Source organism: Macaca mulatta, chromosome 16 (assembly GCF_049350105.2).
Source record: "Macaca mulatta isolate MMU2019108-1 chromosome 16, T2T-MMU8v2.0, whole genome shotgun sequence".
In the NCBI taxonomy this organism is placed as follows: Eukaryota; Metazoa; Chordata; class Mammalia; order Primates; family Cercopithecidae; genus Macaca; species Macaca mulatta.
The window spans coordinates 65,831,909-65,859,002 of NC_133421.1; the positions used below are offsets into that span (position 1 = coordinate 65,831,909).

The 27,094-nt window shown below is 54.1% G+C and overlaps 2 protein-coding genes and 1 long non-coding RNA gene across 4 annotated transcripts; 1 reads left to right on the top strand and 2 right to left on the bottom strand.

The window, feature by feature from the left end:
• Positions 1-5,615: 5,615 nt before the first annotated feature.
• On the bottom strand, positions 5,616-10,425 carry KRT13 (keratin 13). 2 transcript variants are annotated; one of them, XM_015119642.3, is made up of 8 exons: positions 9,665-10,425; positions 8,260-8,342; positions 7,902-8,058; positions 7,552-7,713; positions 7,302-7,427; positions 6,992-7,212; positions 6,352-6,377; positions 5,616-5,997 (listed from the first exon to the last, which is right to left on the bottom strand). In XM_015119642.3, exons 1-8 carry the CDS (start codon positions 10,133-10,135, stop codon positions 5,891-5,893), a joined length of 1,353 nt encoding a protein of 450 aa, XP_014975128.1. In that variant the 5' UTR covers positions 10,136-10,425; the 3' UTR covers positions 5,616-5,890. The 2 variants fall into 2 exon arrangements, with proteins under 2 accessions (XP_014975128.1, XP_077827735.1); XM_077971609.1 differs by lacking the exon at positions 6,352-6,377.
• Positions 10,426-17,475: 7,050 nt separating this feature from the next.
• Positions 17,476-22,250, top strand: LOC144335721 (uncharacterized). The gene is made up of 3 exons (XR_013406844.1): positions 17,476-17,612; positions 19,961-20,057; positions 22,116-22,250. It is a non-coding gene; the product is annotated as an uncharacterized LOC144335721 (long non-coding RNA).
• Positions 18,450-23,646, bottom strand: KRT15 (keratin 15). Its single transcript, XM_015119638.3, is given in 9 exon segments — positions 18,450-18,831; positions 19,360-19,385; positions 20,227-20,447; positions 20,640-20,765; positions 20,859-21,020; positions 21,565-21,721; positions 21,844-21,926; positions 23,079-23,233; positions 23,236-23,646. Coding segments are annotated over 9 exon segments (1,368 nt in total). The 5' UTR covers positions 23,576-23,646; the 3' UTR covers positions 18,450-18,733.
• Positions 23,647-27,094: the final 3,448 nt, after the last annotated feature.

Genomic DNA, 27,094 nt, shown 5'->3' on the forward strand with positions numbered 1-27,094 from the left:
TTTGCACTTGCCCAGGATTTCAAGGTTCTGCTCCAAGCTGCTTTTGCCATGGTAGATACCCAGAGAGCCACCCTCACCCCAGCCTTAAGCCGTACCTCTCTGGTCCTCTTGTGGCCAAGCTCAGCCTTCCACATCTCAGGGCCCACCGCCTTCTCCCCTGGGGCCAGCTCTCCCTGCACAGCTGCACTGGCTGCCAGCTCCCATCTGGAAGAGTCCACAGTCTCCTGCTCAGACCCACTGAGTCCCTAATTCCCCCACCCCACTTTTATGGTTGGAGCATTTCGGAGCGTCCTTTCTCTCCCTGGTGTGCTTGGAGAAGCTGTGATTGTGGGAGATGCACGGCCAGGCCCACTGGGAGAAAAGAGCTGGTACCTCAGTGTCTAGCGTCCCCTTGATTCAAGTATCACTTAGCTGAACCATAAAGTGAATTTTCCAAACACCCTGTTTGATTGGACTTGTAGTCTGCATTTACAGGGACCAGCATGCAATTGATTTGACTCTCTTCCTAACAAAAGCGTGTCTACAAACCAGACTGTGGGCTCCGGACTGTAATTTACCATGCCTGACACTGTGGATTTTACTTGCAAACTGGTCTGAGATCCTTGGATGAAAGAAGCCACAGTCATTATGACTGTTCATAAAAAGGGATACCAGTTCTTGGCCAAGTCCCCCAAATACCCACCCCCAACAGGTACCTGTGCAAGTCTCAGCAACACCTGCCACCTGCTTATTTTCTCTCAAACTCTGCAAGAGGATGGAGGGTGTGAAGTGTGTCCAGCTCTTTTGGAGCCCCCAGAGGAGCTGCTCAAAGGGACACAAACCACATATTCTGCTCCGCTCCAATCACCAATAGTCCCAGGGACACCATCCAAAAGAGGGCAGGTCCCTGGGCAGCCCCTCAGATGCCCTGACCCAGGCAGGGAGGAAGGAAGGGCCCCCACAGCTGACTAAGAAAAGCTGGAAGTGGCCAGGCGCAGTGGCTCACGTCTGTAATCCCAGCAGTCTGAGAGGCTGAGGCAGGTGGATCACCTGAAGTCAGGAGTTCAAGACCAGCCTGGCCAACATGGTGAAACCCTGTCTCTAGTAAAAATACAAAAATTAGCTGAGCATGGTGGCGCACGTCTGTAATCCCAGCTACTTGGGAGGCTGAGGCAGGAGAATTGCTTGAATCCAGGAGGCAGAGGTTGCAGTGAGCAGAGATCATGCCACTGCACTCCAGCCTGGGTGACAGAGCAAAACTCCGTCAAAAAAAAAAAAAAAAAAAAACCGCTGGAAAAGTCCATCACACCCATCACCCTGTACCGCCTGCTATGACTTCGCTTCCTAATCCTCCCCTAGGGCTTCCTTTGGCTGGGACTCAGGATCTACTATGGATCCTCAAAGCTATCACCCAACACAGAGGGGGAATAGGCACCAAGGGGGTCTCAGGCCTAGAACATGCCTGCAGCCACAGCCTGCTTGTCAAGGGCCCAGCTGGGGCCCCATGTTGAGATCAGGCCCGGCCAGGACTGGGTCTAGGGGCCAGCCCCTCCACCCTGTGTCCCAGCACGTGGCCATCGAGGCACTGACCTGCTTTCTGGGGTGAGCCTGCCCCCTGCAGGGCCCGGGCAGGACAGCCACCGCATTGAGGAGGGCAGCAACCTGGCTCATTCCCCAGGGTGGAGCCTGGAAGAGAGGGAGGTGCCTGCTGCTCAGGGTGAGGAGGAAGTGGCTGAAATGCCAGGAGTCACAGAACAGCGCCATGTGTCTCCACCTGTGTGGGCCACCCGCTGCCCTCCTCCCTCCAGTGCCTGACCAGGCTCTGAGGTGCCAAGACACCCCAGGAATATCACAGGCTTGATTCCTTCATCCCCTAGGCTTTGGGATCTGGGAGAGAGCCTCGCCTCTCCCCCCAGATTCCTGGAGCTGAATGCTTGACCCTTGGCAAAGGACCAGCCCCAGTCTTGGAAAGCACATTGGAACCACAGGTCCCAGCTCTCCCGCTGGGCAGGTCTTTGACCCTGTCCAGACCTCAGTCTTTCCATGTGTAAAATGGGCACAGCTGCGCCAATTCATGGGATTGCTGTAAAGATGAAATGAAAGAAAGGATGGGAATAAAGGATATGCTACTGTGTCCCCCTTTCCATTATCTCTTTCATTCCAGCATCTGTTGTGCTGACATGGCCTCATTCACAAACAATCACTGGCATGGAGATTAGCCAGGTGCCATTGCAAAGGGGCTGTTTCCTCATAGCCACAGCACTGGGAAGCATCAGTGTGAGACTGGCATGGGCGTGGCATGTAGGTCAACCCTGGGAAGGTCAACCCAGCAGGCCTGATAAATCTGCCCTCGTTTGAATGGCCGCCCCACACCTGATAAAGAGTTGAGTCCCAGGGAGAATGAAGTGGATTCACCACCCACCACCTCTCCCACCCTTCTGACCATAGAGCCAAGATGACCACCTTCTATTCCCAACTCGGGAAGGCTCCTGCGGTAGCTTTGGCAGAAACACCTGCTCTTGGCCTGCCCTCTGAGCTTCCCCGGGATTCCTGATGGGGCCACAGAGGTCCCCAGATGGGGCCCAGCTTCTCAGTGTCCTCCCTGGGGTCTGGGTGAAAGGCTCTCAGGCCAGAGTCCCCACTGGGCCTAGAGTGCAGCTCATGTCACTGCTCCCATGGGCAACTACCCTCACCCCCACCATGTTCTGCAAAACTAGCTCAGAGAATGAGAGGGCTGCCCCTAAATAGCCTTGCCCAGGGTCTGAGGAAGAGAGGCTGCTCCAGGCCCTGTAAGCCCTGGGATCTGGACCCCATGGTGCCTTGGAGCAGCCAGGGTAGTTCAGCATTGAGACCCCAGGCCCCTCTCTCAGTCTAGGGTAGGGGCTCCTGTGCCCTCTGTACAATGCTTACTAACAACTTTCATTTCCCATGGCTTGTATCTATTTATTCCCTCATTTCTCCATTCAGCCCTTATAACATTCTAGGTATGAGGATGAGACTGACAATGAAATTGGCCCTACCCAGAAGGAGCGCATAGCTTAGAAAAGAGAACCAGAAAGATCATGACCAGAGGTATCTTGTTTACTGAGCACTTACTGTGCACTAGTGACTGTTCTGAGCACTTGGACTTTAATTAACCTATGAGGAAGGAAGACTTAGCAGATGAGGAAGTGAGGCCAGGCAGGTTGAGTAACTTGCCCAGGATTACAAATGCAAATCAGGTCCCTGTGGCTCTAGGCTCCATGAACATTGCACTCCAGTCATTGCTGACAGCACAGGGTCTTGCTGGTATCGGTGGGGAAGACCAGAGAAGACCTAGAGCAAACGATGAAACCTGAGCAGAGTTGTGAAGACTGTGACAGTTCATTGGTGTGGGTGTCTCCTCCTACCTTCCTGTTAACCCATGGACTCCTTGAAGACAGAGGCTTCCTTTCATCTGCCTCTCTTTCTCCGGGACCCCATACAGTGCCTGGTATACAGCTGTCACTCAATAGATAGCTGCTGACCAAATAGGTTACAAAAAACGTTAAAAGGTGCCGGGAGCAAGGGCACGTCCTGTTTCTCTTTGACGCCTTAGCTCCTGGCGCCGTTCCAGGCACGTGAACTTGAGTGGAGCCCCACCTTGTTCTGTCGTGCGGGTGGCGGGGTCTGGGGTGGGATTTGGAATGGTGGAGGGTGGACACCTTTCTGCTGGTTTAGCAAGCTGTGCCAGGCATGTCTGAGCAACCGCTGTGTGAATAAGACAAGTGCGTGCAGCCCATACCCAGGCTTGAGGTGGGGGAAGAGAAGGAAGACAAGGAAGGGGGAGAATAAACCACACAGGGAGCAGCAGAGGGGAGGGGAGGGAATATGAGGATGGTGCCAGAGGAAGGGGGCAGATGGCCAGGGTGCCGGAGCTCCATCTACCCTCTGCCTTAAGCCCCATGACAAAAATCAAATGGCACTGGAGGGGCATTTCCCCAGTTTGTTCATTCATCTCTGCCTTTCCTCAGCCCTGACGGAGCCCACCTGCACTCCGTTGGATGACAGACCCCCCTTTGAGGAAGGCGCAGCCCTGCCCCTTAGAGCACACTGTCAGTGCTAGGACAGATGGGCACACACATGTGAACACCCAACTGTGCCCCACCTCAGCCGGGTGCTGCAAAGGAGGGGGTGTCCATCTCATCTGAATTTTGAATAAAAGTTGGTAGTCTCCAATAAAACCAAGTCAGGAGTGTGGAGAGAAAGGAGAGAGGAAGGTTGGGTCAGATGGAGGTCTCTCGTTGAACAAAATCCCCAGGGTGCCCAGCCACCTGCCTGCTTCCTCGAGGGCACTTTGGGGTGGCAGGAATTTGAGGTGGGTGAGGGAGGCTAGTGTAGGAGCCAGAGCTGGGGAGAGGCCAGAAGAAGCTGCACCACCAGGACCGGGAGACGGGCGAGGAGTCTAGGCTTTCCTCAGTGACCAGCAGGGAGCGGTTGGGGTGTCTCTAAGCTGAGAAGAAGATTCAGTTTCCAGTAATCACCCCCGCTGGAGTGTGGAGCATGGAGGCAGGGAGGCCAGCAAGGAGGCTGTGCCCACATGCCCATAGTTAGGACGAGAAAGGACGTTATGACTAATGCAGTGTCCATGGGAAGCCTTGTGAAGGGGGTGAGGGAGAGAGACAAGGCCAGGATCCGGGCTCCTGGCTCAGCTTTTCAGGTTCTCCAGGATAAAGGGCAAGGAAGGACCAGATCTAGGAGGATGCTGGGCGCTCTTTTGCATGGGTGGATTGAAGGAGGTGATGTCTGGCTCGCAGTTGACAATGGGAGTCTGAGACTGGGAGGGACCTCAGCGGAGATTCAAGTTTGGGCGTTTTCAGAACATATGGGCAACTGTAACCATGGGCATGTCCTGGATGACCCGCAGGGACAGTGAAGAGGAAAAAGAGAAGAACACCCACACCAGAATCCAGGGGGCGAGTCAACGTGTAAGGAGTGAGCAGAGCAAGAGGAGGCTGCAAATCAGAACAGGGGCAGCCAGAGGGGCAGGGAGAGAGCGGGGAGTGCAGAGAGAAGGGGCCAGGTTAGTGCAGCGGCTGGCCAGGGAGCTGGTCCCAGGAGTGGCTGGGAGTGGCGGGACCTAGCGGTGGGCCAGGGAGGACATTAGGAGTGGATGCCTCAGGCCAACAGGGAGCCATTTGCCTGAGAAGAAACACGCTCTGCAGGAAGCAGGGAGGCAGCAGGTGGGGCCTGGGCCTCCTTCTCCCCAGATCACCCCTTCACCGGCCCCTTGCAGCCTGCCCCAGAGGCCTCTGTACTTGACACCCACATTTCCCCCACCCTTGACTCCACTATCAGCACATCGCTGCTGTTCTCACTGAATATCCTCATCTGCCAGGCTGTTGAACTGGCTCACGTGCCCCTGCGCTGCCTCTGGTGTGTTCCATCTGTCCATGTCTGCTGGACACCATCGTCTGTGAGGTGCCTGTGTCCCCTGTTTGCTGCTGTTGTGCCTGTGTGCTCAGGTGGCCCATGGGCCTGTGTCTGTCCTTCCTAGATAGAAAGCTCCCTAGGCCTGTCCTTGTCTGGATTAGCTGCTCCGCCCAGCTGTGTCCCCCTCACCCCCTAAACCAGGGCCCTAGCAGGGGCCACCTCAGAAACCAGGCCAGAATCAAAAATACGTTTGCAGAAAGGCAGGAAACTTTATTGAATTATCGTTTCTTTGGGGTAGAGAAGTTGAGAAACCAAAGAGTATCCAGGTCACAGAGGAGAGAGATCCAATGGGAAGAGAAGAGCACAGAGGGCCCATCCTCAGGAGACAGTCGGGATGTGGGGTCCTGAAAGCAGAGGGATTGAGGCTTGGGTCCAGCAGCCCCTCCTCTCTCCTGCAGGGAACTGCCAGCTCTCTCCTCCTCTGGGTGCTGAAGACAGAGGGAGGGGACACCAGGCAGATTTAAGGCCTACGGACATCAGAAGTGCGGCGGCCAGAGGCATTAGAGGTGGTGGTAGCAGAGACACTGGAAGTTGTGGTAACAGAGGTGCTTCGGGGGCTGACGCTTCCTGGGAAACGGGAGACAAAACACGCTCAGGCTGGAGGAGACCCACCTCAGGCCAGGGCAGGACCCCCCAGGAGGGCTCGCAAACTCCTCATTAGTCAGGTGGTTCATGGATGGGGACTCTATCGTCCCCAAAGATGGCTCTTGCCAAGACAGCCCAATAGCTCTATGGGGCAGAGCCATCAATTTCAAAAGGAAAATCAATGAGCAAATGACCACTTCCACCCCAGCTCTCCACCCCCCTACACTGGAGAGCCTAGCACTGGCTCCCTCCCTCCCCGCCAGCTCCCACCCCCATTGGGGCAGTGAACAGGAGCCTAACTCCGCCTCCCCCCACTCCATGGGGCTGTTCCCTTACCTGCTGAGGAAGGGACACCAGTCATCCTGGGAGAAAGGAGAGAGGTGGCCATGAGCAGAGGGTAACTGAGGGCAGGTGCCTACCTGTTCCTCTGGGGGAGTGCCTCGGCTTGTCACTTGGAGCCCCTGGGCTAGACTCTAGTGCCTCCTAGCTGTGCCCCCAGCTCAAGAGACAGCAGCATCAGGTGCCTGTCTGTCTTGCCTGTCTGTCTGTCTGAGAGGTCTCTAGGGGAGATATTATTAGCCACAAGATTCAGGGCGTTCGTCCTCCCTCTGGATCACCCAAACCCACAACCCTCCACCTGAGCCCTGAGCCTACAAGGTGGCTTGATCTCTGCTAAGGGTCTAAAGGCTGTTAAAGCACCATAGTAATAGCTTTGTTCAGCTGAGCTGAATCCAAGCTCATATTTTTCCAATATCAGATGTTCCCTCCACGGTCTCTATTCCCTCCAGTGGAACTCAGAGGCCAGAATCCGAAAGTTTAAAGGTGTTAACCTTGCAGCCTACCAAGGAAATGTCCCGTAAACTCAGTGAGGGGTCTCCTCTCTGACATGAGGGGGTGGATCTCTAAGGCGCTGCCTGCTGTGACACCCAAGGGTCCTGCAGTCACTATCCTAAGAAAGAGGCTGGAGAGGACCTACTTGGCGTCCTGGCCCTCGAGCAGGCTGCGGTAGGTGGCGATCTCCTGCTCCAGCCGCGTCTTGATGTCCAGCAGCATCTTGTACTCCTGGTTCTGGCACTCCATCTCGCTGCGGAGCTCGCTCAGCTGGGCCTCGATGCTGCTGATGAGCCCCTGGATCTGCTGCAGCTGCAGGGCGTAGCGGCACTCCGTCTCCGCCACCGTGTTCTCCAGCCCGGCTTTCTGGTGGAGCCACAGAGAAGAAGTTACAGGAGCCAGGCCAGAGAGAAACCTAGAGGTGGTGGCCACTGGGCAGGAGGCCGCAGGCATACCATGCTCAGCTGGGACTGCAACTCAATCTCCAGGCCCTGGAGCGTGCGCCTGAGCTCCGTGATCTCTGTCTTGCTGGTCTGAATCATGGCAGTGTTGGTAGACACCTCCTTGTTCAGCTCTGCACTCTGAAATGCAAGCAGGAAGAAGGTGATGGGGAAGCTCAGCTCAAGCAGCCTGACCAAGAGGCTGCGTCCGCCCAGCTCCCCGGCTATATGGGATAAGGCTATGTGGGGTGGGAGGGCCGGGTACCTTGGCGTGGAACCATTCCTCAGCATCCCGGCGGTTCCTCTCTGCCATGGCCTCGTACTGCTCCCGCATCTCCGCCAGCACGCGGGTCAGGTCAATGCCCGGGGTGGCGTCCATCTCCACATTGACCTGGCCGACCACCTGGTTGCTGAATTCCTTCATCTCCTGTGGGGATGGGAAAGGAAGATGTGTGAGGCCCCACATCCTCCCTCTCCTTGGCTCTGAGTGCTGGCAGAGTGTTCTGGAAAGTGTTTCCAGGTCCTACAGTGGAGGACTGTGTCCAGCTGCAGGGGAGGGCTCCTCCTTCTCACTGGAGGTGGCTCAGCCCAGGGCAGCCCGCAATCCCCGCTCACCTCCTCGTGGTTCTTCTTCATGTAGGCCAGCTCCTCATTCAGGCTCTCGATCTGCATCTCCAGGTCAGTCTTAGACAGGGTGAGCTCATCCAGCACCCGGCGCAGGCCGTTGATGTCAGCCTCCACGCTCTGGCGCAGGGCCAGCTCGTTCTCATACCTAAAATAGTGAAAAAAAAAAAAAATGTTTTTTGAAAAAGCAAGACATAAATGATACGAAACACTCCCCCCACCCCTGCACTGGACTCCAATACTTCTAGACCTTCACTCCTGGGATGCTCCAATGTCATTGGTCAGATGGGCTTTTGTCTAAACTAAGAGACTCCTGGGAAAGGAGAAGGAGGGAAAAAAAAAAACTCACTTGAGCCTGAAGTCATCCGCAGCCAGCCTGGCATTGTCAATCTCCAGGATGACCCGGTTGTTTTCAATAGTGGCGGTCAGGATCTACAAAATGCAGAAGAAAGTTACCTCTAGGGCATGGGTGTCCAGTCTGTTGGCTTCCCTGGGCCACACTGGAAGAAGAAGAATTGTCTTGGGCCACACTTAAAATACGCTAACATTAACAATAGCTGATGGGCTAAAAAGAAATTGGCAGAAAAACCTCATAATGTTTTAAGAAAGCTTATAAATTTGTTTTAGGCCTCAGTCAAAGCCGTCCTGGGCCACATGCAGCCTACTGGCCGCAGGTTAGACAAGCTCTCTCTGGGGGGGTCCATGTGCTTGAGGAGGTGGCCTGGGAAAACATGGGCAGGACCTGGTTCCCATGGGGCTCTGCCTCTAAACTGTCCTGTGAGCTGGGACAAAGCATCTCCTTCTGGGCCTCCATTGCTCTTCTGTAAAGTGAGGGGTGGGGCTGTATCCCCTTCAGTCGTTTCTATCACTTTAATATTCCATGTCTGAGCACCCTGGGGAAGATGCAGGGAGTGCATTTCTGAAGAACGACCTGCTGAGAACATCTTTGGTTCGTCATGTCTCAGCAGCCTCAGACTAGCACCCTCCCTAGGCCACTGTCTTGAGATCCCTCCCCTGAAAGTCAGGAGGGACTCAGTTTGGTGCCACATATCTCACAATCACTTTGCTGGAGCTGACCTCCCCGCTGAGTGGTGGGGAAATCCAACAAATATTCCCATCCATTTGAATTTATTGTCTAAATGTTTATATTCCAAAGCACTGAAAGCCTACTCCATATGGCCGGGACTCAGCCCAGGCTGGTCGATTTCTGCTCCAATAGGCTGATATCACAGCACAACAGACAGGGCTTGACAAAGGGCACCCAGGCTCAGCACAGACTAAGCCTCTGCCTCTCTCTCCCCAACCTTGGCCATCGCCAGTTGAGAATACCAGTTTGAATGGGACCCCTACAAAGTAAACAATTATTCCCAGGGCAATGAATGAACATGTCTCTCTTTCTCTATTGATTTCCCGCATTCTTAGTGGCTTTTAAACCTGTCATGTTTCCAGATAACTCAGTAGGTTAGGATTATAGAGATCGACTCATGAATAACATAACTGTTTGGAAAGCAGTAGAAAAACTGACATGAGTAATAACAATCATAAAAATGAATAATGAGAGAAAACGCATTTGGGGAGTTGTGGCATGAGAAAGTCCATCAGAGATAGAGACTCTCAGTAGTAAAAGAGTAGGCTTTTCCCCTGCAAGAAGGATGTGAATTCTATCCACACCTGGTCCCCCACAACACTGTGTTTCTTGGCCTTGGAGGCTCTGCCCTGCATGGAGGACCCCTCCCCAGCTTCCAAGGGCTCACCTTGTCCCGCAGCTCTTCAATGGTCTTGTGGTAGGGGCTGTAGTCCCGCTCAGGGCTAGCTGGGCTCTGCTTCAGGTGCCAGTCACGGATCTTCACCTCCAGGTCGGCGTTGGCCTCCTCCAGGGCGCGCACCTTCTCCAGGTAGGAAGCCAGGCGGTCGTTGAGGTTCTGCATGGTGATCTTCTCATTGCCAGTGAGGAGGCCACCATCACAAGCACCAAAATCAACAAAGCCACCAGCATAACCCCCACCAAAGCCACCTCCAAGGCCACCTCCGTAGCCACCTCCAAAGCCACTACCAGCCCCTCCACCAAAGCCACAGGTCACGCCGCCTCCGTAGCCTCCAGCTGATCCCCCAGAGACAAACCGAGTTGAACAGCTAGAGACACCGCGGCCTCCTCCCAGCTGGCAAGAGCCACCCCCAAAACCACCTCCATAGCTGGCGGAGGAGCTCTGCAGGCGGAGGCTCATGGTGAGAGCAGGATTGAGAGCAGGTGCAGACAGAAGCTTGCTTGGCCTGGGCTGAGGACTGTGGCTCTTCCCCGGAGTGGACACCTTTTATACACCTCCACGGGGGCTGGATATCGTCTCTCCTCCCTTCCCCACCCTCTGACTTGGTGCCAACTACACTTCTGTTTCCCACAAGCTTAGTTATCTCTGCTCTCTCCAGGGTGGGTTGTGCCTTTTGGGGATGGCTTTTTTTTAATCCTTAACAAAAGGAATGATTCAGAGGGGACAGCGTTCTGCCTGAGACTGCCCTTTTGACAAGTGAATTCTGTTTCACCTCCACTTAAGGAGTTCACTCTGCAGGCTCTGAGCCCCACCCAGTATTGAACGGGACCTGAGATGCAGACGCCTGCCAGGAGCTTCTGCAAGGAAAGTGGTGGCTGCAGAGTGGCTCTGTGCTTTCCAAGATCACCGTAGCCCTCGACCTTCCTTTTTTCTATACCTAAAACTTCTGACTGGGATGTCCTGGGTTCTTCTTAGGACTTCATCTACTCCAGGGGCCCCAGCAACTCTGATGACAAACTTGGCTTGGTCCAATGGAATCAACTGCCTTGAAAGTATTTAGACTGATAAAGTATTTAGACTGCCTTGAAAGTATTTAGACTGATACCTCCCAGGCCATCAGAAAAAGTCACAGTGACAGAGGGATCTTAGGGGCCATCAGACACAGCTGTGGAAACTCAGGCGGGGAAAGAGGAAGTGGCCCTGTGCATTATCATAGCGAATATTCTCAGAGCCCTCACCATAGGCAGGAACCAGGTGAAGTTACTTTATACTCGTCGTCTCATTTAACCTTCACAGCAGCCCCAGGAGGAGGGTCCTACTATTGCCCCCATTTACACATGAGGAAAATGAACCTTAAGGGCAGAATCAGGACTGAAATCCAAGTCTGGTTCTGTCTGACACTAAGGCACATTTTTTTTAGGTACATTTTTCATACAGTAAAATGTATAGGTCACGTGTCCAGCTTGATGTCATGCATGGGTATGCACTACCTGTGTAAACACCACCCAGGACATTCCCAGCGTTCCATAAATGTCCTTGTGCCTTTTCCCAGTCAATTACCTGACTCCACACCCCTGATGTAACCACTCTTCCAGCTTCTGTCCCCATAGACAAGTTCAGAGGTCCTCAGCTAGAGGCTGCTTTGCTTCCCAGAGGACGTTTGATAATGTCTAGGAACATTTTGGTTGTCACAACTTGGGGGTACTACTGATAGCTAAAGACCAGGGATGCTGCTAAACATATTATAAGGTGCAAGACAGTCCCCACAGCAAAGAATTATCAGACCCAAAATATCAATAGTGTTGAGGTTGATATGCCCTGGGTCGGTCTGGCGCTCAGGTTGAATCACTCCATGACACTAACTGCTTTAGGGCACAGCCATGTCCAGGAAGATGGCCCTGTAATAACGTGAGCAGGGTCCTTTCTAGTACGCTAGTCATATGAGGTCTGTCCCAATCTGTGAGTGTTTGATCAAGAGGTCACATAAGAGGATGTGACACAGGACCTGGGACCAGGGTCTCTGCTTAGGATCCTGAGATGTGGCTGAGAAACTCAGGGACTATGTAAGAACCCTGCCAGAGGCAGCTTCCCCGTTCAGGCTGGGAGGAAAGGACCTCAGATGGCATCTGTGAGGCCAGGCTAGAAGGCCCTCCATTCCAGGGCTGACAATGGAGGACTCTGAACTCAGACTCCCAGTCCCCACTCACCAAGGGGCCAGGGTTGCTGTGGACGGCATCTTGGGATCAGCTTTCTGGACCACAGCAGCCACAACGTTCTGGATGATACCAGGCCAGGGGCTGGGTGGGGTGGCACAGGCATGAGGTTCTCCTGGAACCCCCTTCACTGATTCAGCAAGACCAGAAAGGAGAAATCTGAGTCAGGGCTTTCTGGGCCTTTGTTTTCTGGGGGAGAGAAGCGGGCCTGTGCTTCCCACAGGGGTATCAGCAGGGACAGAGCCAGGGCACGTTGCCAGTGTTCTAACAGCCTGGCGAGGCCAGGGATTCGGGCTGACCCCTGACCCTGCCCGGCCCTCCTGCCCAAGCTGATGGCTCAGCTCTCGCTCTGAAAAGAGGTGATTCAGCCCAAAGCAGGAGCTCTTGCTCTCTCGGTAGAGGATCAAAACTGACAAGAGGGTGATTAATGGAACCTGCCAGGCCTGGGGTAACAATGCCCCAAACCTCCCAGGGCTGACAAGCAGGTTCAGGCCAACGCCTCTTAGAGTAACAATGCCACAGATCCTCCAAAGCCCCAGTAACACAAACACGGAGTGGCCCATGACATTCTTCCCTTCGTGGGGTCAGGGCACAGCCCCTCCCTGCTTAGCGGGGACTTGTAATGCCCTGACACAGGACTGCCTTCCTCCAACCTGCAGTGAATCCCAGAGCCCTCTGGGAGGAAGCTGGGCAGACATCCAACCAGGGACCCATCTTTTTTTCCTATTTCCATCCTGGTCCTAATAGAAGAAGGAGAGAGCACTGGGGCTTAGGCACTGCTACCTCGTCTTAAGCTTTCTGCTTTGCTTTTTAGCAAAAACAACAACAACAAGAAACCCAATGACTGCAGTCTCCTCCCAGTAACGTTTCAAGGGAAGGAGCGGCAAAATTGCATTCATGAGTACCCCCTGCAAGCAAGGCTAGGCTTCACACGCTGTCACTGAGTCTCACAAAGGGAGAGGGTTTAAATCAGCCCCGTTTTACAGACGAGGCAGCCAAGGTTCAGGGAGGAAAAGTCACTTATCCAAGGACACCAAGAAGGCAAGATTTAGACCTGGCCTCTGGCCCTCTCTAACCTGATGACATCTCAGCAGCCTTGCTGTGAATTCAGATGTATGATCTCTGAATGTTCTTGAAACCCTTGTAATAAGGGTGAGTAATAAATAAGGGTGCTAGGAGCATCTTTGTTCTAATATTTAGTCTTTGAGCCCAGTTTCTGACATAGAACTTTTACTCCCTTAGAATCTCCTAGTGAAAGGAGCATCTTCTGTACTAATGAGGTGATTCTTGGCTGGGCTCCCGGAGGGAGGTTGCTCACCACAAAGACTTTCAGCCCACCCCATCCCTGGTCCTCTGGGAAGGGGAGAGGGGCCCGACACTGAGTTTGTAATTGACTATGGCTATGTGATGAAGCCTCCATACAAATCCTTGAACTATGAGGTTCAGAGAGCTTCCAGGTTGGTGAGCAAGAACACATCCGTGTCCCAGGAGGATGGTGCACCCCAGCTTCACAAGGACAGACGCTCCTGCTCTCAAGACACCTCTGCACCTCGCCTTGTGTATCTCTTCATCTGGCTGTTCATTTTGAGCCTTTAAAACACCCTTTGTCATAAATTGGCAACAATAAGTACACTGCTTTCCTGGGTTCTGCGAGCTGTGCTACCAAATTATCGAACCCGAGAAGCGGGTCATCAACCCCTTGTGGTGATTTATAGCCAAGTCAGACAGAAGTTGTGGGTCACCTGGGGACCTACTCTTTGCAATTGGCATCTGAAGTTGGCTGTGGGGGCAGCCTGGTGGGACTGAGCCCCTAATCTGTGGGGTCCATGCTAACTACAGTTAGTGTCAGAATAGCATTGACTTCTAGGACACCCAGTTGGTTTCAGAGGATGGTTTGGTGGGAGGTCACGGAACTGTTCTATGTTGAGCATAGGTATAGATAGGAAAAAGTAGGGTTTTTTTCTATATTCTCATTCTATATATGTTAAAAGATAATAAAAATAACACTAGCTAACATTTATTGAAGCCTGTGTTAAACACTCCGCAGACGTAATCTCATTCGGTCCTCAAAGCCACTCTACTGTTTATATTGTACCCTTTTCTCAGGTGAGAAAGCTGAGGCCCAGCAAGGTTAAACACGTTTCCCAAACTCGAAAGTGCAATTGTGTCCATGGTAGGCCCCTTTCAGGCCAGTGGGGGCACCATCGCCGTCCAAGCAAGGGTATCTTCTACGGCCTTTCCCTTTCTTGGGCCAACCTGTCAATCCAGGCCGGGATGGTGGACCGTCCTGCTTCCTGCCGTAGCTAGGCCTGAGCAGCTGATGGCCTGATGGAGCGGCCTGCCTGCTGTCTGTTCCTGGTCTGAGCTCCAAAGCTTGGGGGCCCGTGGGAGTGCTCATTCAGCACAAAACTGTTGTAGGAACTTTCTCATCCAACCCCCTCATGTCACCTGTGGGGAAACTGAGGCCCAGAATGCCAAGGCCCAGAATTCAGGAATAAGAGGTTCAGGAATAAGAGGGGAAAAATGCATGAATTTCCAGCCGCACCACCAGCCCATCGTGGGCCTTACATTGAAATGATTTCTAAGTTTCCTTCAGCAAGTCGCCTTTCTGAGTCTCTGATTCTCAAAGATTTGTCCACAGTCATTAGATTGTTTATCTGCAGAGGTGAGGCTTCAACCCTGTCACTCAGATTCTAATCTGGAATTCCTTGCTTGGATCAGGCACCTCTCTCCTTGGACTCCAAGGGACCCAGAATCCAGGACGACTGACCAACCTCAAAAAGGGTCTCAAGTCTCCTCCACAGGGAAGAGGCCTCTCTTGAAAGGCAACCCCTCCCCAGAGAGTCACCCCAGGCCCTCTGGGCAGCTCCCACTCCTCAGAGATGCCTGCTGGGCACAGCACCACTCAGAAGTCTTTCAAGGCTGAAGCTCAATGCCTTAGGCTCTTGCATTTCTACAGCACCCAACTTTTTAAAATCCTTTTTACACCACCACTGGTTTCTCAGATACCCAGTGAGCTCAGCAAGGGCTTTGGACAAGGTAGACCTGAGTTTCAATCCTCCATCCGCCACCGACTCGCTGTGTAATCTTGGGAAAGTCACTCAACCTCTCAGGGCCTCAGTAGTCACCACTGAAAAATGGGTACTGGATGAGTTAATATTCCAGGTTCCTCAAAGACCTGAGACACGGGAGGTGCTGGGCAGGCGGGAGGTTGCTACTGCCTCCCTTTTACAAATGAGGAAATGCAAGGTTAGCATTGCTCAGTGACCTGTCAAGATTCCTCTGAGCCCCCACCGGGCAGGGACACATTACTTTGCTTCCCTTCCCTTTCTGGTCCCTACAGTCAGCACGGCGCCCACAGCAAGCAGGCAAATGGGAGGAGGTGAATTTCCTAGTTTATTTCTCCCACGCCATATCAGGTTCCCTGAAGATGGGACCTTTGCTGAATATACCCGCAAATCCTGCTCGAGGCACAGGAAAGCTCAGGATAAATGTCTGAGATGCCGTTTCAGGGATATTTTGTCCCCTGGCTTTAGGTGAGGATTGGCAAAGGTGAGTGGTATCCAGTGGGGTCACCCCGGCTCCAATTCAGGAGAGCCACAGGTAGTAACAGAAAAAAAAAATTGCAGGAGAAAAGCTGTCTGCTGCTTATTTCCCCCTGTGCTGCCAGCTGCCCATGGAGGGACAGGTGACCAGGTGGTCAACAGGTGGGCACATGCCCAGCATACTGATGAATGTCTAAGGCAGGAAAAAGCAAAGGAGAAGCAAGTTCACACATTAAACGAGTATTTGTTTAGCACTCGCACTGAGAATTCAGCAGTGAAGACACTAAACACAGTCCCTGCTGTCACAGGCTCCCTTCCGAGGTCCCAGGACACAGATCATCTCATAGAGACCCTCAGGATCATCTTGTCCAGCCAGACTCCCAGGTGAAAAATGGGGAAACTGAAACCCAGAGAGAGGCAGGGGCCAGCCGCAGTCCTCAGGGAGATAGCGGCAAGCAAGTCTTATGCCTGGTCTAGGAAGCCCAGCCTGAGCAGAGGACACACCCAAGGCCCTAATCTCTGGTCGGAAAGCAGCCATCTCTCTGTGGGAAGAAGGGTGGGGCATCACCCACTGCCTGCTTCTCTGATTGGCTGGAAACCAAGCCTGACCTCAGCCCAGGGCAGTCAGAAGGTGCACCCTTTCTGCCCAGAGACTACTTAAAGGCTCAGCAGGGCATGAGCCATCCCTGGATGCGGGTGTCTCACTCCAGGGTCAGGCTGGGGATGAGACTTGGCAAGTTCCAAGGATTTCTCTGACAGCCCCTCCAGGCATCCCAGGAAAGCAGAAATAGGTACTTCAGGGAGATAGGAGATTTTCCTCCTACCCCCAAGCCAGAGTCTGGCCCAGAGAGAAGGCGTGCCGGACGCAGCCCATAGGCGAAGTCACCTTGCCTCTCTGCACCTTTCACAGAGGTTGTTAGTTTTGGAAACTAAAGGCTGAGAAAACCCTTTGCCGGCTGCTTGGAAGGCCTGAGACCTCTTGACAGAGGCCTGAAGGCCAGTGAGGCAGAAGCAGCAACCAGGCCACCAGCTTCCACTGCCAGGGACCGAAGAGAGGTGGGAAGGAGACTGACTGTTCCCAGGACGTGGGGGATCTGGCAGCTAATGGTTTGGGTGTCAGGGTGAACTTAAACCACAGCATGAGAGACTATGGTTAGGCGTGAGGACAATCTTTCTGACCTTAATGACTGTATGGCATTTGGCATGCTGCCCGCAGAGGTTAAGAAATGGGTTTCTGTCGGGTGCAGCAGTTCACTCCTATAATCTCAGCTACTCGGGAGGCTGAGGTAGGAGGATCACTTGAGGCCAGGAGCTGAGACCAGCCTGGGCAACAGAGCGAGACTTGGCCTCTTAAAAAAAAAAAAAAAGAAAAAAAGAAAAAAAAAAAAGACAGGTTTTAGATTTTTAGTTAGCATACCTCTTAAGAAGAGTGTTGCAGCTTCTGTCACGTCACGACTTAAAGGGCAAAGCGAGGGTCTGGAATCAGAGCGACCAGTCCCAGACCCAGCTTCACCATTTCCTGGCTTGTGACCTCATTCAGGTTACTAAACTTCTCCAGGCCTCAGTTTCCTCTTCTGAAACTGACGCTGAAGACTGATACTAACTTAAAGAGCTGTTTTAAGAGTTAATGAGGCGCCATCCCGGAATGCCCAACCCAGGGCCTGACATATATCATAGACACTCGCTAAATTCCGTTTCCTTCCTCCAGCCCCGGGGGAGTCTCGCCTGTGTGTGTTCTCAGGAGGCACATTCTTAATTAAATCTCCCCTGGAAAGAGCAGGCACCACTTTATCTCCAACCAGGGTTTGTGGGGAAGGGGCTTTGCACAACAAGACACATGGGGACCCTCTCAGAGGGCTTGACCCTTCCCCCAAAATATCAGATTCTCCAAAGAACAGAAGCACCTCCAATCTGCTCTTCCCAGTGAGACCGAGAAACCGGTTCTCCCTCCCCACCCCCAATCCTCACCCCAGGGCCTGAGTCAGCCCAGCCTCTGCACCCAGAGTTCTCTGCTTCCTCATTTTCGCCCTCTGTTAGGGATGATAAATCCAAGAGCTCAAAGAAAACAGCCTGAGACCAGAGGCCACAAACAATGTGTGCATGGATGCTACTGCTCTAGCAGGACTGCGGTGGAGTTGCCAGGGATGGGGAGCCGGAGCAGGATTTGGATTAAGGAGGGTAAGAGGGGTTGACGTTGCTTTCAACTTAATCTTGGGAAAATCTAGGAGGGCTTCCTGGAACTGGTGTCTTTCCCTCTGGGCAATATAAGTGCCTTTTGGGAGGAGGCATCAGCTTCAGTGGGGATGGGGGACAGCCTGCAGGGGGATCAAGTTGGGAACTGGCTTGTCCACTCTGGAGGTCAGTTATGCCTGGCTAGAAAGGAGGGGAGATTGGAGCAGCACATGTGGTGAGGGTCAGAAGCAAGCAGCAGGGTCCTGGCAGCAGGCTGTGAGAGGGCCTGGGGTCCTAGAACCAGCCCTGGTCTTGGAATCCTATGGATATAGGCCTAGACCCAGCCCTGCTGCTTATCACCCATCCACAAGGCCCGGGGCAAGTCATTTTTCTCTCTGCCTCCAGTGACCTCATCTCTAAGGTGGAAATAATAAATCCCGACCACCTACAATGGTGAGGATTAAATAAGCCCCCTGGGTGAGTGTGTGTGGCATCATGCCAGTCATGGGGTGGTGAACCAAGGCAATCAATGCAATCAGTCACTTGGTAAATATTCATAATTATAAGATGTGTCGAGTTCTGTGCTGGGTACACCAAACTGTTCTTAGGGAACCTTCCCACCTTCACTTCCCTGGTCACCCCATGGTGACCCAGAAGAGCAAATCACCTGAGTAGCACTATGTTTGCCCCAGCCACCAGTGCCCTGGGTACCCAGAAGAATTGTGGCCATGCAGGGAAGAGACCAAAGTAGGGGGAGATGTCACCACGTGGACCCTGGGTCTCCTCAGAGGTCAGAGGCCAACCAGGACCCCATCAACAAAAAATGGATATACTACCAAGAGATATTTGCAAAAGGAAAAGTAATTCTTTATTGCATGAACAGACACCATACAAATGAGCTTGTTACACAACGCAGCTGCTTCTGCACCTCCTTGCTCTAAAGAAGGCGGGGAGAGGTAGAGGGGGAACAGAGCGCATGCAAAGCCCTGAAATAAAAGACCGAGGGACCCTTTTCAGCTCTCTGAAGGCGGGGACTGGAGTTTGCACGTTGAGGCCCCCTGGCCAGTCCTCCACTTGGCCTGATGAGAGTGGGGAGTGGCAAGGGATGTTTCTCCTGCAATGGGCACTTAGATTTCTCTCTTGCGGGAAGAAACCACCTTTCCATCCACTGACTCCTCTACGTTGATGCGGAAATTGCTGCTGCTACCACCACCTCCAGAAGAGGCTAGAGAGAGAAGGAGCAGGCTTTAGAGTGGGGGAACCTCCCCTCTCTCCCAAGGTGGCCAGGACCTTGGCGAGGCTCTGGGAAAACTAGACAGCAGCCCTGAGAATGGCCACTGGCCAATCCCTCAAGAGCTGCCAGAGATCTGGTGTTGAATTGCTCATCACAGAGACAGGCAGTGGCAATGGCAGGTATGCCCAGCAGGGACAACAATGTCAGGGCTTTTCAAGCTGCACGTGAAGGGGGATGAATTGTGGGCATCTTATTGGAAGTGTATGAAGATGGGGCCTGGGGAGAGACAGGCCCTGAACGAAGCCTACTCAACCCGGAAGTTTCTCAATAAATCACCAGCCCCAATCTCACCTGGGGCTGACAGGAGGTCCCACCGGGGAAGAGGCATCTAATGGAACGGGAATGTTCCCACCTAATGGGATGTTTGGGCTCTTTTTCCTTCCTCCCTATTCCAAAGGGAGTGGTGGCTTCAACATCTCCCCTCCCCACCCCATACCAGAGGAGTGAGGCCCTTCCTACCTTCCCTGATGCCAATGTCAGCCATCCTGCAAGAAAGAAAGAAGCTGATTTAAGCAAAGGGCACAAGCTCAGGTGTCTCTAAGGGAAGCTCATGTAGATGCTATGCAGTCCTCTTCAGACCCTACACCACCGCCACCCACACACCTGACCCCTCTAGAGGTGGGACATCCTGCTAACGCATCCAGGCCTGCTACCCCCAAGTAGACAGAATCTTTTTTTTGTTTTGTTTTGTTTTGTTTGTTTTTCGGGGGTTTTTTGTTTTGTTTTGTTTTGTTTTTGAGACGGAGTCTTGCTCTGTTGCCCAGGCTGGAGTGCAATGGCACGATCTCGGCTCACTAAAACCTCTGCCTCCCGTGTTCAAGTGATTCTTGTGCCTCAGCCTCCCCAGTAGCTGGGATTACAGGCACCCGCCACCACGCCTGGCTAATTTTTGTATTTTTAGTAGAGATTGGGTTTCACCATATTGGCTATGCTGGTCTCTAACTCCTGACCTCAAGTGATCCACCCACCTCAGACCCCCAAAAGTGCTGGGATTACAGGTGTGAGCCACCGAGCCCTGTCCAAATTGTGAACTACAAGAATACCCATCTATTTCATGCAGAGAATGGAATGAGCACTAGATCTTCACTACCACTAGCCCAGCCTCTATCATTTACAGAAGAAACATGGATCCAGAGAGAGGAAGTGACCTGCCCCAGGTAACAGCCAAGGACCAGAGTGCAGAGTCCAGATCCTCCCTCCTTGCTCAGTTCTCTTTTCACAGCCCCTCAAGGCTGCTTAGGGACATCCTGCCATTCCCTTAGGATGACCATGCTCCGCAGCCACAAGCAGCCCTCATCACTCCTGCCCCGGTGCCCAGGCGCCTACTTGGCATCCTGGCCCTCCAGCAGGCTGCGGTAGGTGGCAATCTCCTGCTCCAGCCGCGTCTTTATGTCAAGCAGCATCTTGTACTCCTGGTTCTGAGCCTCCATCTCGCATCGGAGCTCACTCAGCTGGGCCTCCAGGCCACCGATGAGCCCCTGGATCTGCTGCAGCTGCGTGGCATAGCGGCACTCTGTCTCAGCCAGCGAGTTCTCCAGCCCAGCTTTCTGGAGGAGTGACAGATGCATAGACACATCAGACTAGAAAGGAAGCCACTGAGGGCAAGCGGGGAGGGGGCACTGAATGGAGTTCAGGGAACCACCTCTTGAGGGGGCTTGAGAACTCCAAGGCTTAACTAGCCAGGAAGGGTGGGAGCTTCTACCACCCGAGAGGCTGGGATGAGGCGAGGGTGGCTGTACCATGCTGAGCTGGGACTGAAGCTCTATCTCCAGCTCCTGCATCGTGCGTCTCAGGTCTGTGATCTCCGTCTTGCTGGTCTGGATCATTTCTGTGTTGGAGGCCACCTCTTTGTTCAGCTCCTCAGTCTGCAGATCATGCACAAGAGAAGTGAGTCCCGGGGCCTCCTCGGAGACTCAGGGAGCTGGGGCAGGCAGGGCAGGGCAGGAGATCAGGCCCACCTTGCTGAAGAACCAGGCCTCAGCATCCCGGCGGTTCTTCTCCGCCATGGCCTCGTACTGCTCCCTCATCTCTGCCAGCACGCGGGTCAGGTCCACGCCCGGTGCTGCGTCCATCTCCACATTGACCTGGCCGGCCAGCTGGCTGCCGAACTCCTTCATCTCCTGCAGGGTGGGAGGGGCCCATTTAGAGACGGAGAGCAGAAGAGAAACCTGAGTCTGGGGTCCCACATGCCAATCCTGGCTCTGCCCCTAACGCACCCCAACCGATGTTCCCCATTGCACATGAAGAGGTTCGGTCACATGGACCCCTCAACTCTGAGGAGCTCTCTGCTGCTCTAGGTCCTACCAAAGGGAGGACCCCGAGACTGTAGGGCCCTGATGTGAGCTCACAAAGCCAATGAGGAAGTCAGTCATTCGTACTGGCCACCTGGCCCGGCTGTGGGTCTGGGCTACCACAGGTCAGTGCCCCTTCCTCTCCATGAGGACACCTGGTTTTGGGGTTTGGGGGTGTTTCTGAACCACTAAGCCCCAGGCCAACGATGAGGAAGTACCAGCAGCCCCACTCTGCCTCCCACCGACTTAATCTCGCGAAAATCTGGGAGGGCTTCCTGGAGCCGCTGTCTTTCCCTCTGGGCAATTTAAGTGCGTTTTGGGAAGAAGTTCCCCACCTCTCTCAGGTTCAAGGGTGATGGGGGCCAGCTCTCACCTCCTCGTGGTTCTTCTTCAGGTAGGCCAGCTCCTCATTCAGGCCCTCGATCTGCATCTCCAGGTCAGTCTTGGCCAGGGTCAGCTCATCCAGGACTCGGCGCAGGCCGTTGATGTCAGCCTCGACGCTCTGGCGCAGGGCCAGCTCGTTCTCATACCTGAGGAGAGAGAGGGAGGCCAAAGAAGGAAGTGGGAGGGGTCTTGGCTGCCTGAGTCAGACCCAGGAGAAGGCCAAGTAAAGTGGGCAACGCAGGAAGAGGAGAGGGAGGGGGGAGCGCACTTGAGCCTGAAGTCGTCTGCAGCCAGCCTGGCGTTGTCGATCTCCAGGATGACCCGGGAGTTGTCGATGGTGGTGGCCGTGATCTGCAGGAGACAGAGTTGGTGCCTAGAGGACTCCTCTCTCTCCCTTGCTGCTCTCCACTCTGCACCCAAGGCCAGCCCCTCACTGACAATCACCCCTCTGACACCACCAACAAAAATCTGTAGGGCCTCTGGGGTGGGCAGAGTCCAGCCGCATCTTGAGTGTCCACTTCTGGTTTTGTCCCATACCAGCCTCCTTGAGACACCTGAGGAGTTGCCCTCCTTGTCTCCAGGGCACGAAAGACCAAGGAGGCAGTACTGCCTGTGGGAATTGGTTGCCCAGAAGAGTGGTGGAGTGGGGTGTGGTCAGCTCTGACAATAGCTCTCTCAGAGACACTCCACCAGCCCCCCTGTGGACAGCTCATGGTCACTGCCTCCTGCACATCTTGGACACAGCCATGGATCTACAGAACATTCCAGCCAGTAGCAACCTGGAGGGCAGCTAAAGAAGGCCTTTTACAAATGAAGAACCCAGTCTCAGGGAGTAAAAAGGTGAGTGAGTGGGTGACAGAATGTGTAATGAGTTCCCAGGTCTCCTAAGACCCAACAGTACTTTTGGCACAAAAGGCCTCTTTATAGGAAAAGACAAGAGGTTCTAGCATCTGGGACTCATGAGGCCACACTCCAATCCCATTCTTGCCAAAGAGGTGAAGGAATACTTTATGCAGAAGCCTGCAGGGTGCATGAGGTAGGGAAGGCGAGCTGCTCTTTTTTTTAATTATTGTTTTTTTCCATTAGATACAGGTTCTCACTCTGTCACCTAGGCCGGAGTACAGTGGCACAGTCATTAGCTCACTGCAGCCTCTAACTCCTGAACACGAGCAGTCCTATCACCTTGGCCCCCCAAAGCACTGGGATTACAGGTGTGAGCTACTGCCCCTGGCTCTTTATAATTGCCCCCACCTGTGCCCCTGTTGGTCCTAACCAGATTCCCAAGACCCCTCCCTTCCATCCCCAGCACCACCAAGTTGAGAAGATGTGCACTAGCCTCTGCACCTGGACAGCAGGTGCATTCCAAATTTGCTGAGGTTACACACCAGACAGTCGTTGCCTGGGCAGGAAAGGATTTCCTCGAGTCAGCAGTAACACTGACATTAGAGCCACATACAGGGTACCAGCCACCTGCTCCCCTCTCTTTGACATCTGAGGACTCACCTTGTCCCGGAGCTCTTCAGTGGTCTTGAAGTATTGGCTGTAGTCGCGTTCCGGGCTGGTCGGGGCCTGCTTCTGGTACCAGTCACGGATCTTCACCTCCAGGTCAGCATTGGCCTCTTCTAGGGCACGTACCTTGTCCAGGTAGGAGGCCAGGCGTCATTGAGGTTCTGCATGGTAATTTTCTCATTGCCAGAGAGGAGACCACCATCGCCACCACCAAAGCCACCACCAAAACCCCCACCAATGCCCCCTCCAAAGCCTCCACCAAAAGCACTGCCAGCCCCTCCACCAAAGCCACAGACCCTCATGCCACCCCCGTAGCCCCCTCCTGACCCTGAAGACACAAACCTAGCAGAAGAAGCTGAGATATTTCGGCTTCCACCTCCCCCATAGAGACTACCCCCACCAAAGCCACCTCCCCCAGCCAGAAGGGAACCCCCTCGGGTAGAGCCACCCCCAAAAGTGGAGGAAGAAGTTTGCAGAAATGTGGTGGTCATCGTCAGGTAGCTGGAGCCCGTGAGTTCTCAGCAAACCCAAGAGACGCTGGCAGGAGGTACCAGGCCAGGCTGCACTCTGGGGCTCCTTATATTCCCCTCAGAGGGTGCTGTGGGACCTCGTCTCCTCCCCCAAAGCAAAGCCAACTCCTTCTGCCTTCCTGACAAACACAGCTGCCTGCACACCTTGAGTGGCTCGTGTGAAGTTTTTCTCTTCTATTTTTTTTAATGCAACAAAAGAGATGATTCAGAATTAATAGTGTTTTCCCCGGGGCACGGTTTTAACACTTGGATTACAGGTTCATCTCTCCATGCCAGAAGAGAGCAGCAGGGAGTGAACTCTCATCACAGCACAGCTACCAAAGCCTCTAGCTGAACTGAGAGCAGCTCAAGCCACTGTGCCCTCAGCTGGACTTCTCCACTGCCCCGAGCCCTGAGCCTCTGCCCAAGGGGACAGCTCTGTGTTCTCGGTTTGGGAGTCTACTTCTTGATCATTACACTGTGTTATCCAACTCAAAACCCTGTGAGTGAGTGAGAGACTGCAGGGCTCAGGGGGAGTGGAGGCCTCTGGGGATGGGAATGCAGGACCCCCAGTTGGAGGACAGGAGCCAGGGACCTTGAGTAGTGTTCCAGCTGAGGTGACCAGAGGAGCCAGCATCCATCCCTTCCCTGGTGCTGCAGATGGACTCCCCTCCTCCCACCTCTACTCCCCTCCTGCCAGCCTCCAGCCTATGTCCCTGGCACCCTCACAAAAGCCCAGCAGGCTCGGGGCTGACAAGGGGATGACTGATGATCCCGACACCTGCCAACTGCATAGCGCTGAACCTTTGCTCGCTTCTGGGATGTGTTGGGGCAGACCTCCGCTGATAAGGCTGGGGCAAGTTCCAAGCAGCATGTTGCTGCTTAGCAGGGCCAGATTAGCCCCCATCTGTCCTGTCAAGTGCTGGCTGGGGAGGGGCCGCTGCAGAAGGCTCTATGTGCCTGAGTGCTGTGGAAGGGAAGAGATGGGAGATTGGCGGGCAGGCTGGAAGACACTGGAGATCTTGAAGACCAAGGCATCACTTCACAAAGATGGGGAGTTGAACACTCAGGAGAGCCCTTTTCTCTGCCACCGGCTCAGGGACACCTTTCCAGGGACAACTGACACCTGTGGGCAGTGCCTCTTGGAGGTGTGGCCCGGCCCTCCGGACCTGGCCCCAGGGCTTACAGAAACTCAGGAAGAGGATTCCTAGCCCAGGTTGCAGCATGGTGAAGTGGACAGGGCTCCGGAGTCCCTCAGGCCTGGGGTTTAAATCCTGGCTCTATCAATTACCATGGTAAGACTGTGAGGCCCGGGTTCAAATCCTGACTCTACCAATTACCACGGTGAGACTGTGGACATTTACCTTTTTAAGTCTGCATTTCCCTGTGGCGGGGGCACTCTCAACTCTCACTTCCAGGGAAGCCGTGCGGCCCAACAGTCACCATCCTGCCTCCTCCTGGATCCCCACCCAGGTGCCAGACATGCAAGGGCCAGGGTGCATGACCAGCACCTGGGCCTGAGTGCCCTCACCAGGAGGGGCTTTGTCATTGGGCATCAGAACATGCCCTGTGAGCCTCAGCATGTTCTTCGGCTCAGCGGCATCGCTCTGCCATAGCCAGCGCCCGTGGGGCAACGCAGGGTGTTCTTAGGTTCTTCTTTTGCTGTAATAGCATAATCCTTTACTTCTACCCTGCACTTTGTGATTCACAAAGGACTTTTGCTTCCATCGCCTCTTCTCATCCTCCCAACAGAGGGTGACCCCCACCCAAGATTCAGAAAGAACGAAATTGAAACTTGGAGAAGTGAAGCAACTTGTGCCAGGTGGCACCAGTGGTAAGGGGCAAAGCCAGGACTCAAACAGGTCCTCACACCCTCAACCAAACAGGGCACGGGAAAAAGAGTCCTTCCTGCAGACTCCACATTCCTGCATCTGAGCTGGGCTGGCAAGGGGAACTGCCAGCCAGCAAGGCTGGGGGTGGGTTCCTTCTCGCCCAGCTCCACAGTGAGCCTGGCCTCCAGTGCTGGGCACACACAGTGTGGTATTGTCTCATGGTGGGAGGGTATTTTCTTTTCCTCCGAAAGAAAAATAATCAAACTCAGATCATCCAGAGCTCATTAAAAGCCTCTGCAGACATTGTGGCCCCAGCAATTAACACAAGAACAATTACTGGCCCATCACCCCGGGGTGAGGAAGGGCTGGACCCCAGCCAGATCCCCTTCTGCACCTGACTCTCCTCCAGCAGCCCCGCGAGGTGGCTTTCCCTACACTCACAGGCCCGGGCCAGGGGCGGCAGCTCACACACAAACCCCTGGTTTCAGTCCAAACCGCTACCGTGGGCTCCAGATCTGGGTGGGGCCCGGGGCCTCTTCATTAGCCCAGGTGGGATGGCCTTGCGAGGATAAAGCTCTGTCTGGCCCCAGCCCAGGCTGTAGCCCCGGGCCCTGCCCCAGGCAGCCTGCCCAGGATGCTGTGCCAGTTTCTGATCTTTGCCCACTGCAGCCAGATGGGGCCGTCTGTGGAGTCAGCCGTTTCTCCTTGGAATGAGGCAGTGCAGCCCGGTGGAAAGAGAATCAACGTCTCTGAGCCTGGTTCCTGATTTAAACTGGGGCTGTTAACAGACTCCGCCAGCCTCAGGGCCATAGTGAGCATTTGAGGGCACAAAGAGAAGGAAGTCTTCATCAACCTTAGAACCCTCCCACACCTCCCCTGTTCCTCAGGGAAATGCCACGGACCGAGGGCGTGACCTGGAGCCCAGAGACATACCTTTAAACCGCTCTTTTCCGGTTTACCAGGTGGGTGGCTTTGGGTAATGACCCTCCTCTCCCTGATCCTCAGTCTACCAATCAGGAAAATGGGAATAACTCCAGCCCAGCCTGACTCTCAGATGGAGCAAGATGACTCACAGGAAATGCTCAACAGACTGAAGTGGCCACAATGACCAGGAGGTAGAGGCGCTCCCCCCAACTCCCCCACTCCCCTCTCTCTCCTATCCCAGGTCTCCAGTCCAGCCCCACCCCGCACAGTGCACACACAAAGGAAGGCTTCATTCCTGACACTCGGGCCTGAGACCTGACAGTCACCTGCCCCACCTATGTGGGCCCAGACCCCGCCCCACAGCCACATTCCAGGGGCCCCTGAGGCAGAGGGAAGGTTTCAGCTATGACAAGGGAGGCTTTCATGGGCAGGGACAGGTGCTTCTGGGCAGTCCCAGCTGGGGGTGCAGCCAGGCCTCTCCCTCTAACTCCAAGGCTTCCTGAGAAGTTAAGTGGGGGGTGGGGGTTTGTGGGTGCTGGAGGCCAGAACAGGACAGCTGGGGAGGGGGCAGAAGGGGGTCCCAGTCCAGGCTACAGCAGGGGGGCTCTGGGGTTACATGTTCATAATCAACCTGAGACCCACAGGAAATGGAGGAAACAGCTCCTCCTTCGGGCCATGGCCATGATGGGGTCTCCGGTCTCCTTAGCAGGGTGCTGAGTACATTTGGCAGCATGGGGTGTGGAAC